Genomic DNA, 15,780 nt, shown 5'->3' on the forward strand with positions numbered 1-15,780 from the left:
GATGATTCTTTCGCGACGCGCGCGCGACTGTCCGCTGAGTTTCGTATCCGGCAGCTTTTCCAGGGCTTCCCCTTCCCTCTTCTCAACCATTAATCGCTTGGTGGGTAAGAATTTTTTTTTTTCTTTCGCTAAATCCTCGTCGCTGGGACTTGAGAAACCTAACGAGGCAAGTGTGTTCTCGTTCTCACCTCATTGCTACACGCGAACCTCGGCGTTGCAAGTCAACGGCGGTATCTAGCGTCGGAGGTGCCCAGACATTTGAGAGCCCCTCTCTCCGCTACCCGCTTGTGCTTCCGAGTCCCTCGTACTAGCAGCGAGAGCGCTCCAAAAGGGATAAGCAACAAAACAAGAAACGAGAGATAAAAAGAACGAACGCAAGGGAAGGCGAAAGAAAGATGATTTATTCGCATCCTCGGCTGGTGTTCCTCGCCCGTTCCGAAGCCCCGATCGGAGGAAACCCGGCCGCGATCATGGAGCATCGACGGGCGAACCCACGCCAACGACGGCCCTAAAAAGTCGCCGAAGCTCGTGCCCGTAGCAGCTGCAGCAGGTCGCGATGTGCGCCCATCGGCGTCGCGTACCTTCGAGCGGGAACGCGTCGTTGCCTGGGACGCCCGCGAAGTGGAGCTTGTGGCCGTGTTGAAGGGAGACCTTTCAGTGCGGCAAGCTAGTTCGTCAAGCAGAGGTTCGTTCCTCGAGACGAACCCCCGCGGGTCCCCCATGGCCCACAGGCCAGCGGCGGCGCGATCCGCAAAATGACGTTCAAAGTGGGTGACTACGGCTGGGTCTGGGACGGCATCCAGTGGACCTCTTGGCGCTCGCTCAACTCCGACCGAGACCACCAGCAACAGAAGCCGCTGCTGGGCTTCACGCTCTTCATTTGGATCAAGCGGCTGAAGCTCGACGAGGCCGAGCTCCTGCGCAACATTCAGGTGCTCGGCGGTCGCGTGTCCGAGTTTCTCGACGAAGCGGTCAGCTTCGTGGTCACCGACCAGGACCCGACCAAGGTAGGCGCGGCGGCGCCCAAACCCCCCGAAGAACAAGCGCCGCGCTCGCGCGGCCAGCTGATCCTGAGCCGCGCGCACAAGGGATCCGAGGCGTCCGCCGAAGACTGCGTCATCGACAGGGTGCGGGAAGCTCGCATTCGGCTCTGGAACATCAGCCAATTCCTGCGCTGGGTCGAGGTGCAACTCAACATCCAGCCCGCTGCTTCGCCCGCGCTCGAGCCCGCCGCAGCGACGTCCCGCAAGCGCAAGGCGTCACGCCTGCCGCGACCGCTCGTCAAGGTCGAAGACTTCGAGCAGGAGTTCAAGCCCGTGTACAAGGTGTTCAAGTCGGATCCGTCGCTCTACATCAACTCGCTGTACCCGTCGAGCCCGTTCGACGACCCCGCCGTTCAGGATCGGTACGTGCAGCTGAAGAAGTCCGGTCGAGCCATCTCCGGCGATTCGGACTGTTCCGACAAGGAGCCCGCCGTGACTGGGACGGCCAACAAGCCGCAACAGGGAGCCGCTGCAGCCGCCCCGGCACCGCCGGCCAAGCACCAGTACTGTGAGTGCTGCAATGCCTACTTCTACAACCTGCAGCAGCACATAGGCCCCGACGGGGCGCACCACCGCGAGTTTGCTCTGCGCGAGGACAACTTCGAGTGCGTGAAGGAGCTTATCGACTGTTTCCCGAGTCTGGACGACTTTGTGGGCAACGGGGAACATGGCGTAGACAAGGCGCTTGGTGACATGCACCCTTCGGCGTACCACTTTGCCATGCTCAATGCAGCCGGTATGCAGGCGTCTGCCGCTGCCTACCACCGGCCACCACCTATGCCATTCCCGACGAGGCCCACTTTCGACCCGGGACAAGTGATGGTGAAGCAAGAACCGCAAGACGACTCACCGCCCAGCGCCATGCACCATTCGGGACTGCTTTCCGCTGTAGGTGAGGCCAGTGCAGCCGTTCCCCTCGACTTCTCGCGGACGAGTCAGCTGTCGGAGATTTGTGGGCAGAGCTTCCCGCGGGAGTACATCCACCACCATCAGGGCCCTCCGGCACTGCCACCACCACTCCTTCCGCACCCACCCTACCTTCCAGACAAGGCTGAGGAGCCACAGTCGTGCTGGATGGCGGGAGGTGCCAAGATGGACTCTGGTGGCAGCGTGGCAGCCACGGCAGCCACTATGCCGCCTCCACCGCCACACCTATCGCACCACTCGCAGGGGGTGCCACCGGTGTCAAGTTCCCACCACCTGTCGCTCGAAAACCTCAGCTTCCTCGACCCTCCGCAGCAGGATGCGATGTTCACGAGTGAGCTTCCGCAGCCAGACTTCTCGGTTGGCCTGCAGAACCTCCTGCACAGCATCTGTGACGAGACCGAGGACGAGAATGGTCAGAGGAGAAGTGGTGGCTCGCGGAGCGTCGACGGCCACAAGGAGAGCTTGGAGAAGGCCGTGGAGGGCGCAGCCGCTCCCACATCTTTAGTTCCTCAGTCGCAGCAGCAGCAGCAATATCCCGCATGGCCCTTCTCGGACCCACCATCCATGGCTGCAGAGAACGCAAGGTGTCAGCAGCAGCAGCCGTCCATGGAGAACTCGTCTTCATCGCCGCTCGAGCTGACAGCACACACTCCGTCCGAGGCACCGCCGTCATCCACGTCGAAGCAGACGGCGGCTCGAAGGAGACACAGCCGCGACGACGAGGACGCGACCAGCAATGGCATGTCTGAAAGCAACCCCAATCGCTGGACTGTCGAGCGAACGCGGCGAGGCGTCGGACTAAAGCTGAAGTTCACACCAGCGCGTAAACAGAGCTCTTCGCTGCTGAGTCCCCCAACCCCGGTGCAGTCGACTCCGCGGACACCAAAAGCGGCTAAGAACGCTGGAGGTGGCGGCGGCGGTTCATCCTCGTTTGACGTCTACGACTGGAATGAGGAGGAGGAAGGTGAGTGTTCGGACTTTGTGAAAGTCCAGTGGCGGGTCATGCACACTGAGGACACGAAAGTGATCCTGTGCCGGACTAAGCAGTTTGCGCTCCCGCGCAAGCACGGCAAGGGTGTGGGTGGTGGCAAGCAGCTCGTCTACTGACATGTGCGATTGAACGCTTGGAAGTTGTGCGCAGTTTTCCACATATTAGGGGTTGCTGCTTTGCCCTCGGGTGTAACACGTGTGCAATGCTGGACCTCTGATGAGTGCAGCATTAGTGTAACAGTGAACTACAGAAAATGCAATATCATCAGTCTACGAGTCAGCAACCACTTTCTTCTTGGTCACAGAGCCAAGAGCGGTGTGTCCACGTCGGACTCTTAAGATGCGTCTTCAGGCATCTGCACTTCTTTCTCTGTTCTCATCACCGTCACCCATGAAGCCTGCGTCGCACTCGCTGTAACATTTTGTCCATCAGACAGCTTCATGCACACTTCTCCGTGAAAGTGGACTGGGATTCCACCTACCGCTTTGTTGCAGCATGACCCCCGGGATTTTGAAGCTCTGAATGTTTAAGGGTGGCTTTTGCGTCAGATTTTTTTTTTTTTGTGAGGGTTGCGCCCAGGTATTCCTGTGTTTCCAAAATCGTCAGAGGCTCCCTGTAATAGATCGTTCCTTGCAGTTTTCTTGCAAAGAACGAATACCTGGGCCCAGCTAGCCACAACAAACCTCGTGTAGCATTAACCATGATAAGCTCCTTACAAAACCCCTCTCATCAAGTTTATGTGTGTTCTGCAACACACAAGTCAGGTAATACTCTCAGCCAGGAAAGAAAAGCCTAGCTGTCTATACAAAAATGCACTGTGTGGTGTTTCTTTTTGTTTTTGAGGTGAACAAAACTTGCCGGTTTTTTTCAGTCGCTTTAACTTTGCCGCAACTGCCCTGATCACAAAGTTTATGTTGCTTACAATTTGCGGCAATGACAGCAGCCTTCCGAGGGTTCAGTTTAGATTGGGTATGCCTTGTCAGATATGGCATCCGATAACATCGTAGCGACCGTGACCGTTGCAATGAGCTCCTTTGTGGCTGGCTTCAAGTCACTCTGTGGTTTGTACAGTGTGTGTCTAAAAGCTGTTGTGTGAGGCAAGCAGTCTATTGCTTTGTGCAGAGGCTTTTTATCTGCAAAACAAAGATAAAAAAAAATGCTTGCTTGCATATCTAATGTCACTGTGTGTGTCTCTCCTGTTGCCAAGAGCAGCTTGTCACAAATTTGTGTCACATCAAAAAAAAGAGCTATGCCAAAATTGGACTTGATGTAGCTGTAAATACGGCTCAATTTTTTACTAGCAGCGTGCACACTAAACCTTCACCAATGTACCTTTCAGCCCAATGTTAAAAGCGCAATTTTTTTTTTTAACTCTTATTACAACTGATCACAAAAATTGAGATGGGATCTTATCTAACGTGCCACTGATGTTCTTCCTTGTGCAAAGCCGGATAAGTTTGGATTGAATAGTGCCGCTGCATTCAGACATTTGTATCCTCAGATGTGACAGACCTGTGTTCTAGGTGCTGTTGACTTCATCAGATTATTTATCTCTCAAGAGGCTGTACTGGCGAAAGCTGCAGATAACGTCATGCCCGTCGGCTGATATCCCCATATGCGTTCTACGCTTTGTGTGTGTAGTTGCTTTGCTTCGCCGATTGCAGTGTCAATCTTTACCCCATCTTTTTTTCTTTACAATTGACACGGTTGCTGACAGCTTGACGGGTGGCTTTTGTGCATTTGTGTCTGCCCTCCGGTGGCAGCTGAAACGTGAAATTTGTCAATAGTTTGCTGTGTGGAAACCCTTCCCATTGGCAATACGCATTTCTTTGTTTTACCGAAATCTGGCCGTTCTCGTAGTAAACAAGTTGTTGCTTTATAAAACTGATTTGCTTCACAGCTATCACATCAATGTTCAAACTGATGCTCAGGCTGATATTTAGGCTGATGTTCAGGTCAACGTTAAGGTCAACATGCAGATATTTAGGCTGATGTTCAGGTCAACATGCAGGTCAACATGGCATATGATAGCAGCACTTTAAATGATTTGTAAACTCCAGTTTGATGTGGCATATGATAGATAGTTCTTTTTTTTATATATATATATCTCCTTGATCAAGGAAAGTGGCAACACTGAAGTCCCGATTTTCAAGTCAGAATTATTATGAAATGGCCCACTGACCACCGTCACAACAAGTTTTGTTTGCTAATGGTCACTGACCTTTGTAATAGGTTGAGGTTGTGTAAAAGTTGTGTAGTGGGTGCTTTGCTCCGATTGGGTGATGTACCGCCAAACTATCAGCTTGACTGTGAAGACTGAATTTTTGGTCAGTGGTGATCGCAACTGGACATGCAGACATCCGATTGCGGTCACATAAATAATCAGCATGCCAGGCTGACTGTGTATTGGGGCACATAGAATTATTCTGTGGATTGTCTAGGCGCCCTTAAATTGTCCATTGCCAAGCCACACCTTTATTATACAAGCATTAATAAGTACCTTTCTTGCAGACTTTGTTTGCCTTTATCTTTAACCCTTTCTGGTGCGAATTTTTTTAATGAAGTGAAAACTCTATACTATGTGCGTCTGAATGACAAAAGTCAGAGAAATGAATGAGAAATTTCCAGTGGGAGTTATTGGCCGCAGATTATTTGAAGACCATATTTTGGGGTGGGGGGTGGGGGGGGGTGCATGCTGTATGCAGCAGGCTCCAAAAATAGAGCATAGAGGCCTAACTCCATTTTAAGAAGATCCGTATTTGCCTGTGGCACAAAGTTTATAAATTACGTAATTAGCATGGGAAAACAAGGGGAAATTGGGAGATGGAAATTCGAGACAATGAGCAAAATGAGAACAAGGTCAAAGTCGGAGCGAATGTTTCAACAAGTGGACTTGTCTTTCTCAAACTGCCTTGAAAAAGACAAGTCCACTTGTCGAAACGTTTGCTGCCACATTTACCTTGTTCTCGTTTTGCTCATCGTAATTAGCATAGGTGACGCTCACATTTCTGAAAATAGTTTTGCTGTTTCTCTTCCTTGGCGGCAGACATTTTCTGCAAAACTTTATGATCTCTGCAGGAATTATCGGACCAGAAAGGGCTAAAGGTGGCCAAGCAATGCTGAGCCAGAAAATTTAAACAATTTTGCCCAAATTTATTCGTTTAGTATGAAGTAATGTCAAGGTTGATTCAGCGCAGCATTTGTATTCACCTTCTCTCTGCATTGTGGACCGTTAGCTAATGCGGCTGCAACATCTAGACAGTGAACGCGATCAGCGAGACATGAGCCTGCTACGCGAGAGCTCATCCGACTCTGTTCTCTGTGTGCTTTTGTTTCTGTTGTTCTTTTGTTTGCTTGCCATTTGTCATGTGCCTGGCTCTCTTTTCACTTCCGGTCACATAGTGTTCCCTCCATATTGGCATTGTGTGTTCTCACTCCCTGCAAATGCCTCTCACGTGGGACAAACAACGACAGGATGCAGCCTAGAAACGATGAAATCACAACCGCAAGAGAGACAGACATTATCTTGGTCAAAAAGCAAAAGGGGATGCCTTGGCACGGCTGCTAGTCACGAGAAAGTGGGATTCACACGAGTGCTGAAAAAAGAAAGGGATGTTTAACTATGCGAGTGAGGTTTCTGCTACTTGTGTTTAGTTTTTCTAAATTGTCTACATTTCTGTTATTTGATTGATTGATTGATTGATTGATTGATTGATTGATTGATTGATTACCATTTCTGTGTTACTTTCTTATTTAAACTTTTTGTTGGTATGAGGAAGCCACTGAAAAATCTGCATCTTCGGCTGAAGTTCATACTGCGACCATCACAGTGTGACAATAGGGGGTGTCGAAATCCACACCCCAGCGACGGCGCCCTCTAGATAACAGATGCAGATCTCAAAGGCTATGCTTTTGCCAGCTGTATGCGGCGGAATTGATGAGGGAGCTGGAAACAAGTCCTAGCCGTTGCGTTTTGAATGCACTTTTTGACCAAGTAGCTAACATGCAGACGACATAAACATGATGAAAATCCAGTCAATGTTACCTTGACCAATGTCAGCAAGAGTGCACAATGTCTACTCATGAGTTTATGGTGGTTCTAACAATGCTCAGCGCTGAAATGTTTGGCAGATACTATGATAACAGTGTGCTTTGCAACCTCAGCCTGTTTGTTCTCAAAATGTTTAGATGGTTTTAACATCACATTGAAGTAGTCCTTCGCCGTAGAAGATGGTGACAACATTTAATGACTACGACACATTGATTGAGTCGGGTTATGGAGTGGGTATATTGAAATTAGGTCACCAATCGGTTGATTTTTCAGAATTGAGCTACTAAAGCGATTCTTTGTGATCGAGTATCTAGCTTCTGACTCGGCTGCCTTACTTCAGTTGGCACCCTTTGGCCATTCCTGGCGCTTGCGCCAGTAAAACCCGAGTGTCATCATCTTACTTCAATGGTGCTCAAATGCTTACTAAAGTGATGCCGAAGAAAAATATTTGGTTGAGCTAAATTGGTAGATTCAAATCAACCAATCTAATTTACAAGGTCAGCCTCATTATGAACTATAGTATGGCAAGCTGTGGAAGACATGAACTAAATACAGTTGGCAACACTTCTTTCAAGCACCCACGCCAACTTTCTATGAGGTCTTAGATTTTGGCAGCATCTGCTAGGCACCAGAGAAGGGTCACACTGGCATTTGAAAGTATGTGAGGATTAAACCTCGTGTCTTTTGAAGTCATCCGCTGCATTAAAATAGCCAACACATTCGGGTACGAGGAGATCGGGAGGTTCCTTGGTGACAGCATCGGTGCTACAATTATTGAGGCACTAAATTGAAAAGTGGGGTCTTGTCTTTTGTTTGCTCTAGTTAAAGATGAACATTTTTGTGCAAGATAAATATTGTTAGAGTTTTGAAGCAACACCTAACCAATCTAGACCGAGCATCCCTGCTTTGTCCCACTGCGTGACCAACACTGGTGGAACAAGAAATGCTTAGGCTGGCACCATCGTTTCCACAAGGGGACTTGCATTCTTCGGGGCGCTTTTAATGTGATAGCAATTATATGGACACTCGAGGCTCCTTCCCACCGTCGACATGCTCTCCCATTATCCCAACGGCGCACGCGCCACTTGTGTACGGAGAGTTAGAGGGCCTACAGATATGCAGAATGCACTTGGTTGCAAAAACGACGAAGCAAACTGGATGTGCCGTCAATACTCCGCTCAATCCGCACGCTGCGGAGCTGGGACATTGTTTTACCTTATTCTGCTAGTATTGCTCATACGACCATTGTGTGCGTGCACACTGTAAGCACACCAGTGTTCCTGCTGAGCTGCTGTGCGTATGCACTGTTCTGATCGAAATGGGCAGTAAACGTTAAGCTAACGCTATCTTATATTTCACTGGGCGCTGACCGATGCCAACTCACCTCATGCACCATCGAGGTGCAATGCCTGCAATGCCACTGGTGGCGCTCCTAATCGCGCCAGCATTGTGAGGCGCCCGGTAGCTGCCAGGGTGCTGTTCCTTCTACGTATCAGCAGTTGCCTTGTGTGCTGCGTCACGCCAGATATGTCACTAGAATGCCATCCGAGGAGTTCCGAGTGCAATGCTAAATCTTCCTATCACTTTCAATGCTTCGCATTTAGGGTGAGGTTGCTTTTTCTAAATATTCCTATTTTGCTCACCCTACTGTACGAACCCGCCAATTTGTACAGACACCCACACAGGGTGTGTGTTGGGGGAGGGGAGAGCTGTATAAATGCTACCAAGGAAAGCACTTCTTGTCCTGAAAAATACTAAAGTCCCCTTGTTGGAACACTGGCTCCAGCCTGAGGCATCCCTTGTTCGGCCACTGTTAATATCTTAAACTTTCCATCTTCCTGTGAACAATTAATTTTGTTAGGGTGCCCTCCTTAGGGTTCTTTAGGGCATCTCGTGCAAGGCTGGCTATGACGTAACTGCCTGCAGATTAGCAAAAACCTTAAGTCGTGTCCTGTACTATGGACAGCTTCATGTGGCAGTGAACAGAATACTCTGGAGGCAGAGCACATAAGTAAAAGCGCTCCTGATAAAGTCCCGCATTCTCATCCACATTAGTCTAAACTGGGGAAGAGAAAACTTATACATTGTATTTGCAAGAGCAAAATGAGACAAAGTACACCAGTGAGGGATAAATTTGACTTCTCTTCACATTTGGGCATATGTGAAAGTCGCATATGGAAGCTATGCTGATTCAGTATCTGTTTCAAACAAAATGCACTGTCATACTGTGCCTGGCTACTTGGCGTAGTAACACATGCATACAGGAGCTCCATCCCTCTTATAGTTTTCCCTTCATTGCCACAGGAAACTGTATGCGAGTATAGTAACAAAAGAATTCTTTTAGGGAATCAAATTGTTGTTTCTCAAATCGAAATGGAAAATTGTACCCTGGTAACAAGCAAGAAATATATTTTGAGAAATTTAATGAATGTTTGTCAAGTCATGGCTGCTGGTTCTGCACAATTTGCCACCGGATTTGCAGCCACACAGCTTTGAAAGCCACCTGTCTTGCAGTGTAAGATGGGTACGTGCATGTGTGCTTTGTTGCGTGCAGTTAGAGAAATGTAATTCAGTGTGTGCAGCGCTTTGTGCCAGAAAGAAGTGCTTGCGCTTGTTCTGCGGGTTCATTTTTCAGCGAAATGTGCGACAGCTGCTTGGTTCTCGATTGTGGATTTGAAAGTTGCGCTGCATATTTGAGAAACACAACCACACACGCAGGACGATGCCCATCAACTTGCATGTGTGACTGTGTTTCTTTGTTATTGCTATGCAGCGTAACCTCACGCCCGTGGTCTTATTCTTGCCAATAGTGCATAGTCAGCACGAGCCAAGAATTGTGTTGCCATGGGGGAAGGAAAAAAAAAAAAAAAAGACTATCAGGGAGCACGACGTCAGGCCTCCAGCCTTGGCAGGGCAACCTCCCCTGATCTCCCCCCCCCCCCCTGCCCTTCCATATGTGTCTACCCGCATGTTGACTCTTGGAGTTTGCCTCTAAGAGAGTAGAGACCCCTAAAAAGGAGGCTGGCCACTATGCTGCCAACAACCCAATAGTATATGGGTGTCCTTCGAAGCGCCTGCAACTCTTGTAGTTGCCAAGCGCCTGGCCGGGGGCATGTTTGTACCTATTTTACCTGTGGGTACACGGCGTCAGCACTCATCTGTCACTGGGTGCTGGGCAGCAGTGGATGCTCAGCTATTTAACCAAAACCGTGGTTGGAGAAGGTGCTCCCAGGGGCCTTTTCAGATCTCTTTAGGGTCCCATTTTGAGAGGAGAACTCTTGTAAACTACTGAGCGCCAGGTTGTCGTACATCTCTACTCACTAGAAGAAGAAAAAAAAATGGTGAGTTACTAGCGGCACCAGGATTCAAACGCAGTACGTCCCACATATGAGGTGGACGCTCTACCATTTCAACACCACTGTGGTTCTAAGAGTCAACATGCTGGTTTCGAAAGGTTTTTTTTTTTTTTTTTTTTTGGAAGTGCTGTTTGGTTTATAGTAGCTATTAGAGATCACAATCACCTTTTGCCACCCGATCTCTCCTCTCTCCGTTTCCCAATACTCTCAACGTTATCGGCGACTAGAAATGGGAGCTTGCTTATCGCATTTATTTCCCGTGAACCTTTCCTTTGCGTACTTTTTTTTATGACGACTTCAAAATTGTCACGTGATGCTCCCTCCTAGTCTTTTTCCTATCTCTGTGTGTGTTGGGTTCTTATGTTGGGCTACGGTCTGGGTGAGCTGTTTTCATTGTGTTCCAAAAAAAAAAAAAAAGAATGTTCCGTCTTAGTAGCTGAACCTTTCCTGGTATTGCTAATGAGAGTGCCTGGTACATTGGCTGCTGTTTTTAGTTGTTTTAGCCTGAATGAACAAAATTTTACTGAGAAGATGCTTTAGCTTGGGAGTTTCTGTTGGGATACAAATGCACAGAGATATTGTCTTGCTCCAAATCCACTGAAGTGATTTTGGTGAAGCCTGGGGCATTATAAAGAGAATGTTAATCACAGACTGCGTAGCTGTAAAGAAGAAGACTTCAGGTTCATGCTTGTATTTCGTGGTTTGCCTAGGCTGAAATTTTACGGTTCTGGAAGAAGCGGCCTAATCTGGTGCTCACTATAGAATGGAGGTGAATGAGTGTACAGAGATGCACCTCCAGAGACTTCATGTGCGAACCTGCTTCCTTTTGTGCTGCTTCACAGTGTTTTGATGAAATGTTTGTTGCTTCAGTGAAAGTAGCGATGGTGAGGTGCTGGCGACGTTCTTCTGGAGACATAGATGTCTTCGCAGACATTTGGATGCGCATATGTCTTCAAAGACATTTGTGCCTCCACATACGTTTGGGCCATTGATGCAGGCCTTTAAAGGGCCACTAAACAGAAACTGTAAACCAGACCAGACTGGTTGGCTGGGCTTCTCAATCTCTCGGCACGTTCGTCGCCGCAGTACAATTCGTGGAGCAGAGAGCTTCCGCGGGAATGCCAAGGTAGTGCCATCGCCACCTGTATTTTGCCTTTTTGGCACCGTCTCGGGCACTAAGACCCCGTCGCTGGTGGAACCAACACATTTGGCACTCAAGAGGTGTAACCTGCCATGACCCAAACACTAGAGCGTGCAAGTTGACAAGATTGGAGGGGCGTAAAATGGACAGAAGCGCTTCTTTTACGCTTCTCCGTTTACAGCTACTTGTGCGCTGTGGTCTTCCAAGTCATGGGTAACCGACTATGCCTGTTCTCGGCATTGCCAAGTAACCTACCAGTCTGGATTGGTATTACATTTTCTTTGGTGCCCATTTAAAATCACTGTTCCTGGTCATTCTTCATTCCATGGTGTTGCAACTTTTTTGCTTGCTTTGTGGGCTGTGTGGATGGAAACATGTGTTTCAGACCAAAAGTACTGGAGGGATACCCACAAATAAGTGTTCACAGATGTTGCTGACATGGCAGTTATGTCAGCATGGGGATGACTGAAATCAGGCTTACATGACTGTCGGATCCTTTGGGCTTGAAGAGCACTTGTGGCTTATGTTAAATTTCTTGCTGCTTGCCTGTCGTGATAAATTTGTTATGCAGCATTTAACTAGCTTATACTTGGAACTTACAAGTGACTACCATTTGGCTTACTTTCAGAACTTTCACCAAAACAAATTGTTTGTACGATAAAAAAGAAGCTGACCAGCAGTGTCTGCTGCTGTTTATGTGTTACCTAAACTTTAAATGCACATGGGTTAGCCCCTTCAGAAGCCAGTTCTGTCAGTGAAAAAAAAAATTCCTTCAAAGGTTTTCTTGCATGCTAAGGTAGGAGCATGGGAAGGACAAAGTAACACAAGGTACATAAAGCTTACGCCACGAGTGCTGGGCTAACAATTGAGTGTTACTCAAGGACTGGCAATATGTCTGTACACCGCAACAGCACACGAAGCATGTGCTGTTGTGGTGTACACATAGGCTCAGAATATTGGCGTGATGAGCATGAAACCACATGCATGTGAGCATGAAACGAAGCAGCCTCATAAACATGCATGAAAAAGAAAAAGATATGGCATGGCATCTCGTGCTGTCTACTGCAGCGCGTGGGCAGAATGTGCAGATCTGCGCAGGAATTGCAGTTCTTTATGTAAAAGTACTAGAGAAAAGGCGCCGACTCGGGTGTCTTGCAGCCTTACAGATTTGCTCAGCCTCCAAAATTTTGCACGCTGTATTGTACAAGCTCCTGTTCACGATCATTGTTGTTTCGAACTCTGGCTTGCAGCTACAGTACCTGCAGTGGAAGTACCTGCAGTACCTCGAAACAATGTGCTCTGTGTTGTACTTATGTTCCCTGACCCACTTATGGTGGCTGCATACCAGATTTTGAAAGTGCTATATTCCATTTCATGCAAAGCAGGCAACACTGTAAAAGCTAGCGTCTTCTCTAATTGTTCCCTTCACGACAAAAAAAAAATATATGTCGCCTACGAAAGATGTGTAGGTGTGCATCATGTAATTTGATGCAACATTTAAGTGCCGCACCTTTATGTCACAAAGTATGAACTAATTATTACGTAGAAGGCGTCGCAGATCTGAATAGATTTCTCTCACCGCTCAAATTTGTGAGCAAGAAATGGCGCGTCACATGCAAAAGCCATAGTTACACGTCATGTAATTTGATGTCTCTTAGTTTTATGTCGCAAAATTATGACACATTTATTATGTGGACAGTGTCACAGATCTGACCTTATTTACCAACCGAACATGCGCAGTGGCCACATGTACTAGTGGCCACAGTAAAAGCTACAGACTGGAGGCACGAGGGTGCACGAGTATAACGCTCGATTTGATGTAATTTTACGTCCGCAAGTTGTACTTGTAATACGTATGAAGTACTTATTCTGTAGGAAGTGTTGCAGATAAAAAAAATAAAAGAAAACCGCACTGCAAACGTGCGCAGAGTGAGACTTGCATGACCTCACTAGTACTTGCGTAGTCACCACAGCGTTGCCTGCTTAGCATGAGACGGATTACAGTCGTCGTTGACAGTAGTTCGCCTTTGCCATGACGTCGAAGAAATTAAAAGCAAACATATTTATTTAGCATAGGAGCATATTGGCATTCTTACGTTGTCGCTGATTATGGATATGTTTAACCGTTATGGCATTACCAAACTGTATGGCTTTCCCTTTGTCAATAGTTTTGTATTGGTGAAACTTTACTTCAGGCATCCCTAAACAACATCAAAGGTGGCCAAATGGTTTGTGGCTGCTACAGTTTGAGAAACATTTGCTTAAAAGGGGCAGACATAAAATGTAATCTCAAAAGCGTCACGAGAGAAGCCACAAGTGCTGTCACACCTGAATGAAGCACCGACACATGGCAACCAACTGCAAGGCGCATTCGCTAGTGCTACGTGTTGTGGCAGTGGTGCGGTTCATTTGCATACGTTTAGTTTCAGGGTTGCGGAGTGCATTTAGTACCCAGTTAAGCTACGGTCATGCATCGTACTATGTATTATGTAGTTGAGCGTCAGATGTGTTCTGCTCTGTTTCTTCCTGTTTGCGTTTCGCTCCAGCATTATGGAGTGCATTTTCCAGCTGAGTGAATACAAGATCATTGCGCACTTTCCGTAATTTCCATCCACGCACTGCCCTGTGGTGGTGTCTGTAAACCTCTGTGGCTGAAAGCGTCAGCAAGTCTTTGGCGTACATGGGATGGCCTTTCTTGGCTGCTCATTTTGTGTAAAAACAAACAAGATAAACGAAAAAAATGTGGGTGGGTGGGGAGAGGGAAAGGAGATATGTGCTTTGCAAGCGTGCAATGTGTGTCTTGTAGTTATCAGACTTTGGAAACGGTTATTTTTGCCACAAATGCAAATTTTTTGCCCTCCTGTGTTGTTTGCTGCTGCTGATGTCATCTTGACTTCCATGGCCATGACTTGTCAAAGTGTGTGGCGCCTGCTGCGAGTGCAAAGGATGAATTGACTGTATTCTTGTAGGACGTGTTTCAGTGGGCTGTTTTGTTTACACCACAGCATTCATTTTGTAGTGCAGTTGTATAGGCTTTTTTGTTAAAATGTTGCGTGTCGCTTTTGTGAACAGCGAGTCAGCAGTGGTAGCTCAAAGCAAATCAGATCTGACTATAACTTAGGTCACAGGACTGGAGAAAGCGTATGCGCGACATTCAAATCAAAGATATGTGCGCTGTGTAGTTCTTTGGAACACACACAGGGATGAAAGTGAAATAATACTTTTTTTTTTCAGTATGTTGTTATAGTTGCATATTACTACTCATGTTATGTTGTCTGTTAAAGAAATTGCTTAGGAAATAATTCAATTCTTCACTGCTTAGTTACTCTATCGCCTTCAAACTGCTTTTATTTGGTACCACTTGTGGCCATGTATATTTATACAGCAAAGCTGAGCATCAACTTCTCATTTTTAAGTTATTTCGTCTTTAGTACATTTCACCGTTTTGTTGCGTGTTGTGTAAGTTATGACTCCTGACGTCTTTGCTTGCGTTTGAGAAGCGTCGCGCACAGTGCGACGCAAATGCAAAACTTGCATATTTTGTAGGAATTTGTTCACTCCTGCAAGTTACATTCGAAATTACCGATCAAGTTCCGACGAACAAATTGCAGTTTTCTAGCTGCATGCTTTCCTTGAAAGAAAGGGAAAAGAAAATGTAAGACTAATTTTAAGTTTGATAGAACACATTGAACTCATTTAATGCATAAATTTTTTCAGATGAGAGTAGCAAAATGCTAGTGGCTTCCAAGGTGAACAATTAATTTTTACCCTTACTCGAGTAACCACGTGCAACAGCATCACACATTAGAGGTCTGTTTTGGTCATGATTTGAACAGTTACATTATTGTGTTCATCTGCAGCTTTGCAACTAGCTGAATGCTGTTGAGGTTCAGAGAATGTGCATAGAAAGAGGAAGTTCTTCCGCTATTCCAATCTCTAGCAGACAGTCTGTCAAACAAGTAAAAGAGTGTTTTGCCAAAAAGAAAGGATTGAAACTTTGTGTGTGTGTTTGTGAGCATGCAGTTGCAGGAATGGTTTCTATGTGCCATGTGTGTATCATAAGCATAACGAGTGTGTTTTAATCAATACCGCAACACAAAAGATATAGTATGTTTCACGATGGCACACCCATACGTGCGAGAAACAGAACCATTCGGACTGCAGGTTTTGGTCTCCAAACGCCATTGTGTACATAGACAAACGGTGCCGCAAAGGTGACCTGCTCAACAGAGAGCAACTGTAACTCGCTACATATTTGTGGACGAAAAAAG

General features: G+C 47.1%; 1 protein-coding gene across 1 annotated transcript; it reads left to right on the forward strand.

The window, feature by feature from the left end:
- The first annotated feature begins 33 nt into the window (after nt 1-33).
- Nucleotides 34-15,495, forward strand: LOC142564213 (uncharacterized). The gene has a single exon (XM_075675120.1). It carries the CDS (start codon nt 756-758, stop codon nt 3,075-3,077), a length of 2,322 nt encoding a protein of 773 aa, XP_075531235.1. The 5' UTR covers nt 34-755; the 3' UTR covers nt 3,078-15,495.
- The last annotated feature ends 285 nt before the right edge of the window (nt 15,496-15,780 follow it).

The sequence above is a fragment of the Dermacentor variabilis genome, chromosome 11 (assembly GCF_050947875.1).
Source record: "Dermacentor variabilis isolate Ectoservices chromosome 11, ASM5094787v1, whole genome shotgun sequence".
NCBI lineage: Eukaryota > Metazoa > Arthropoda > Arachnida > Ixodida > Ixodidae > Dermacentor > Dermacentor variabilis.

Coding starts and splice junctions, on each gene's coding strand:
- LOC142564213 (XM_075675120.1), top strand. CDS start 756: ATGACGTTCAAAGTGGGTGACTACGGCTGGGTCTGGGACGGCATCCAG.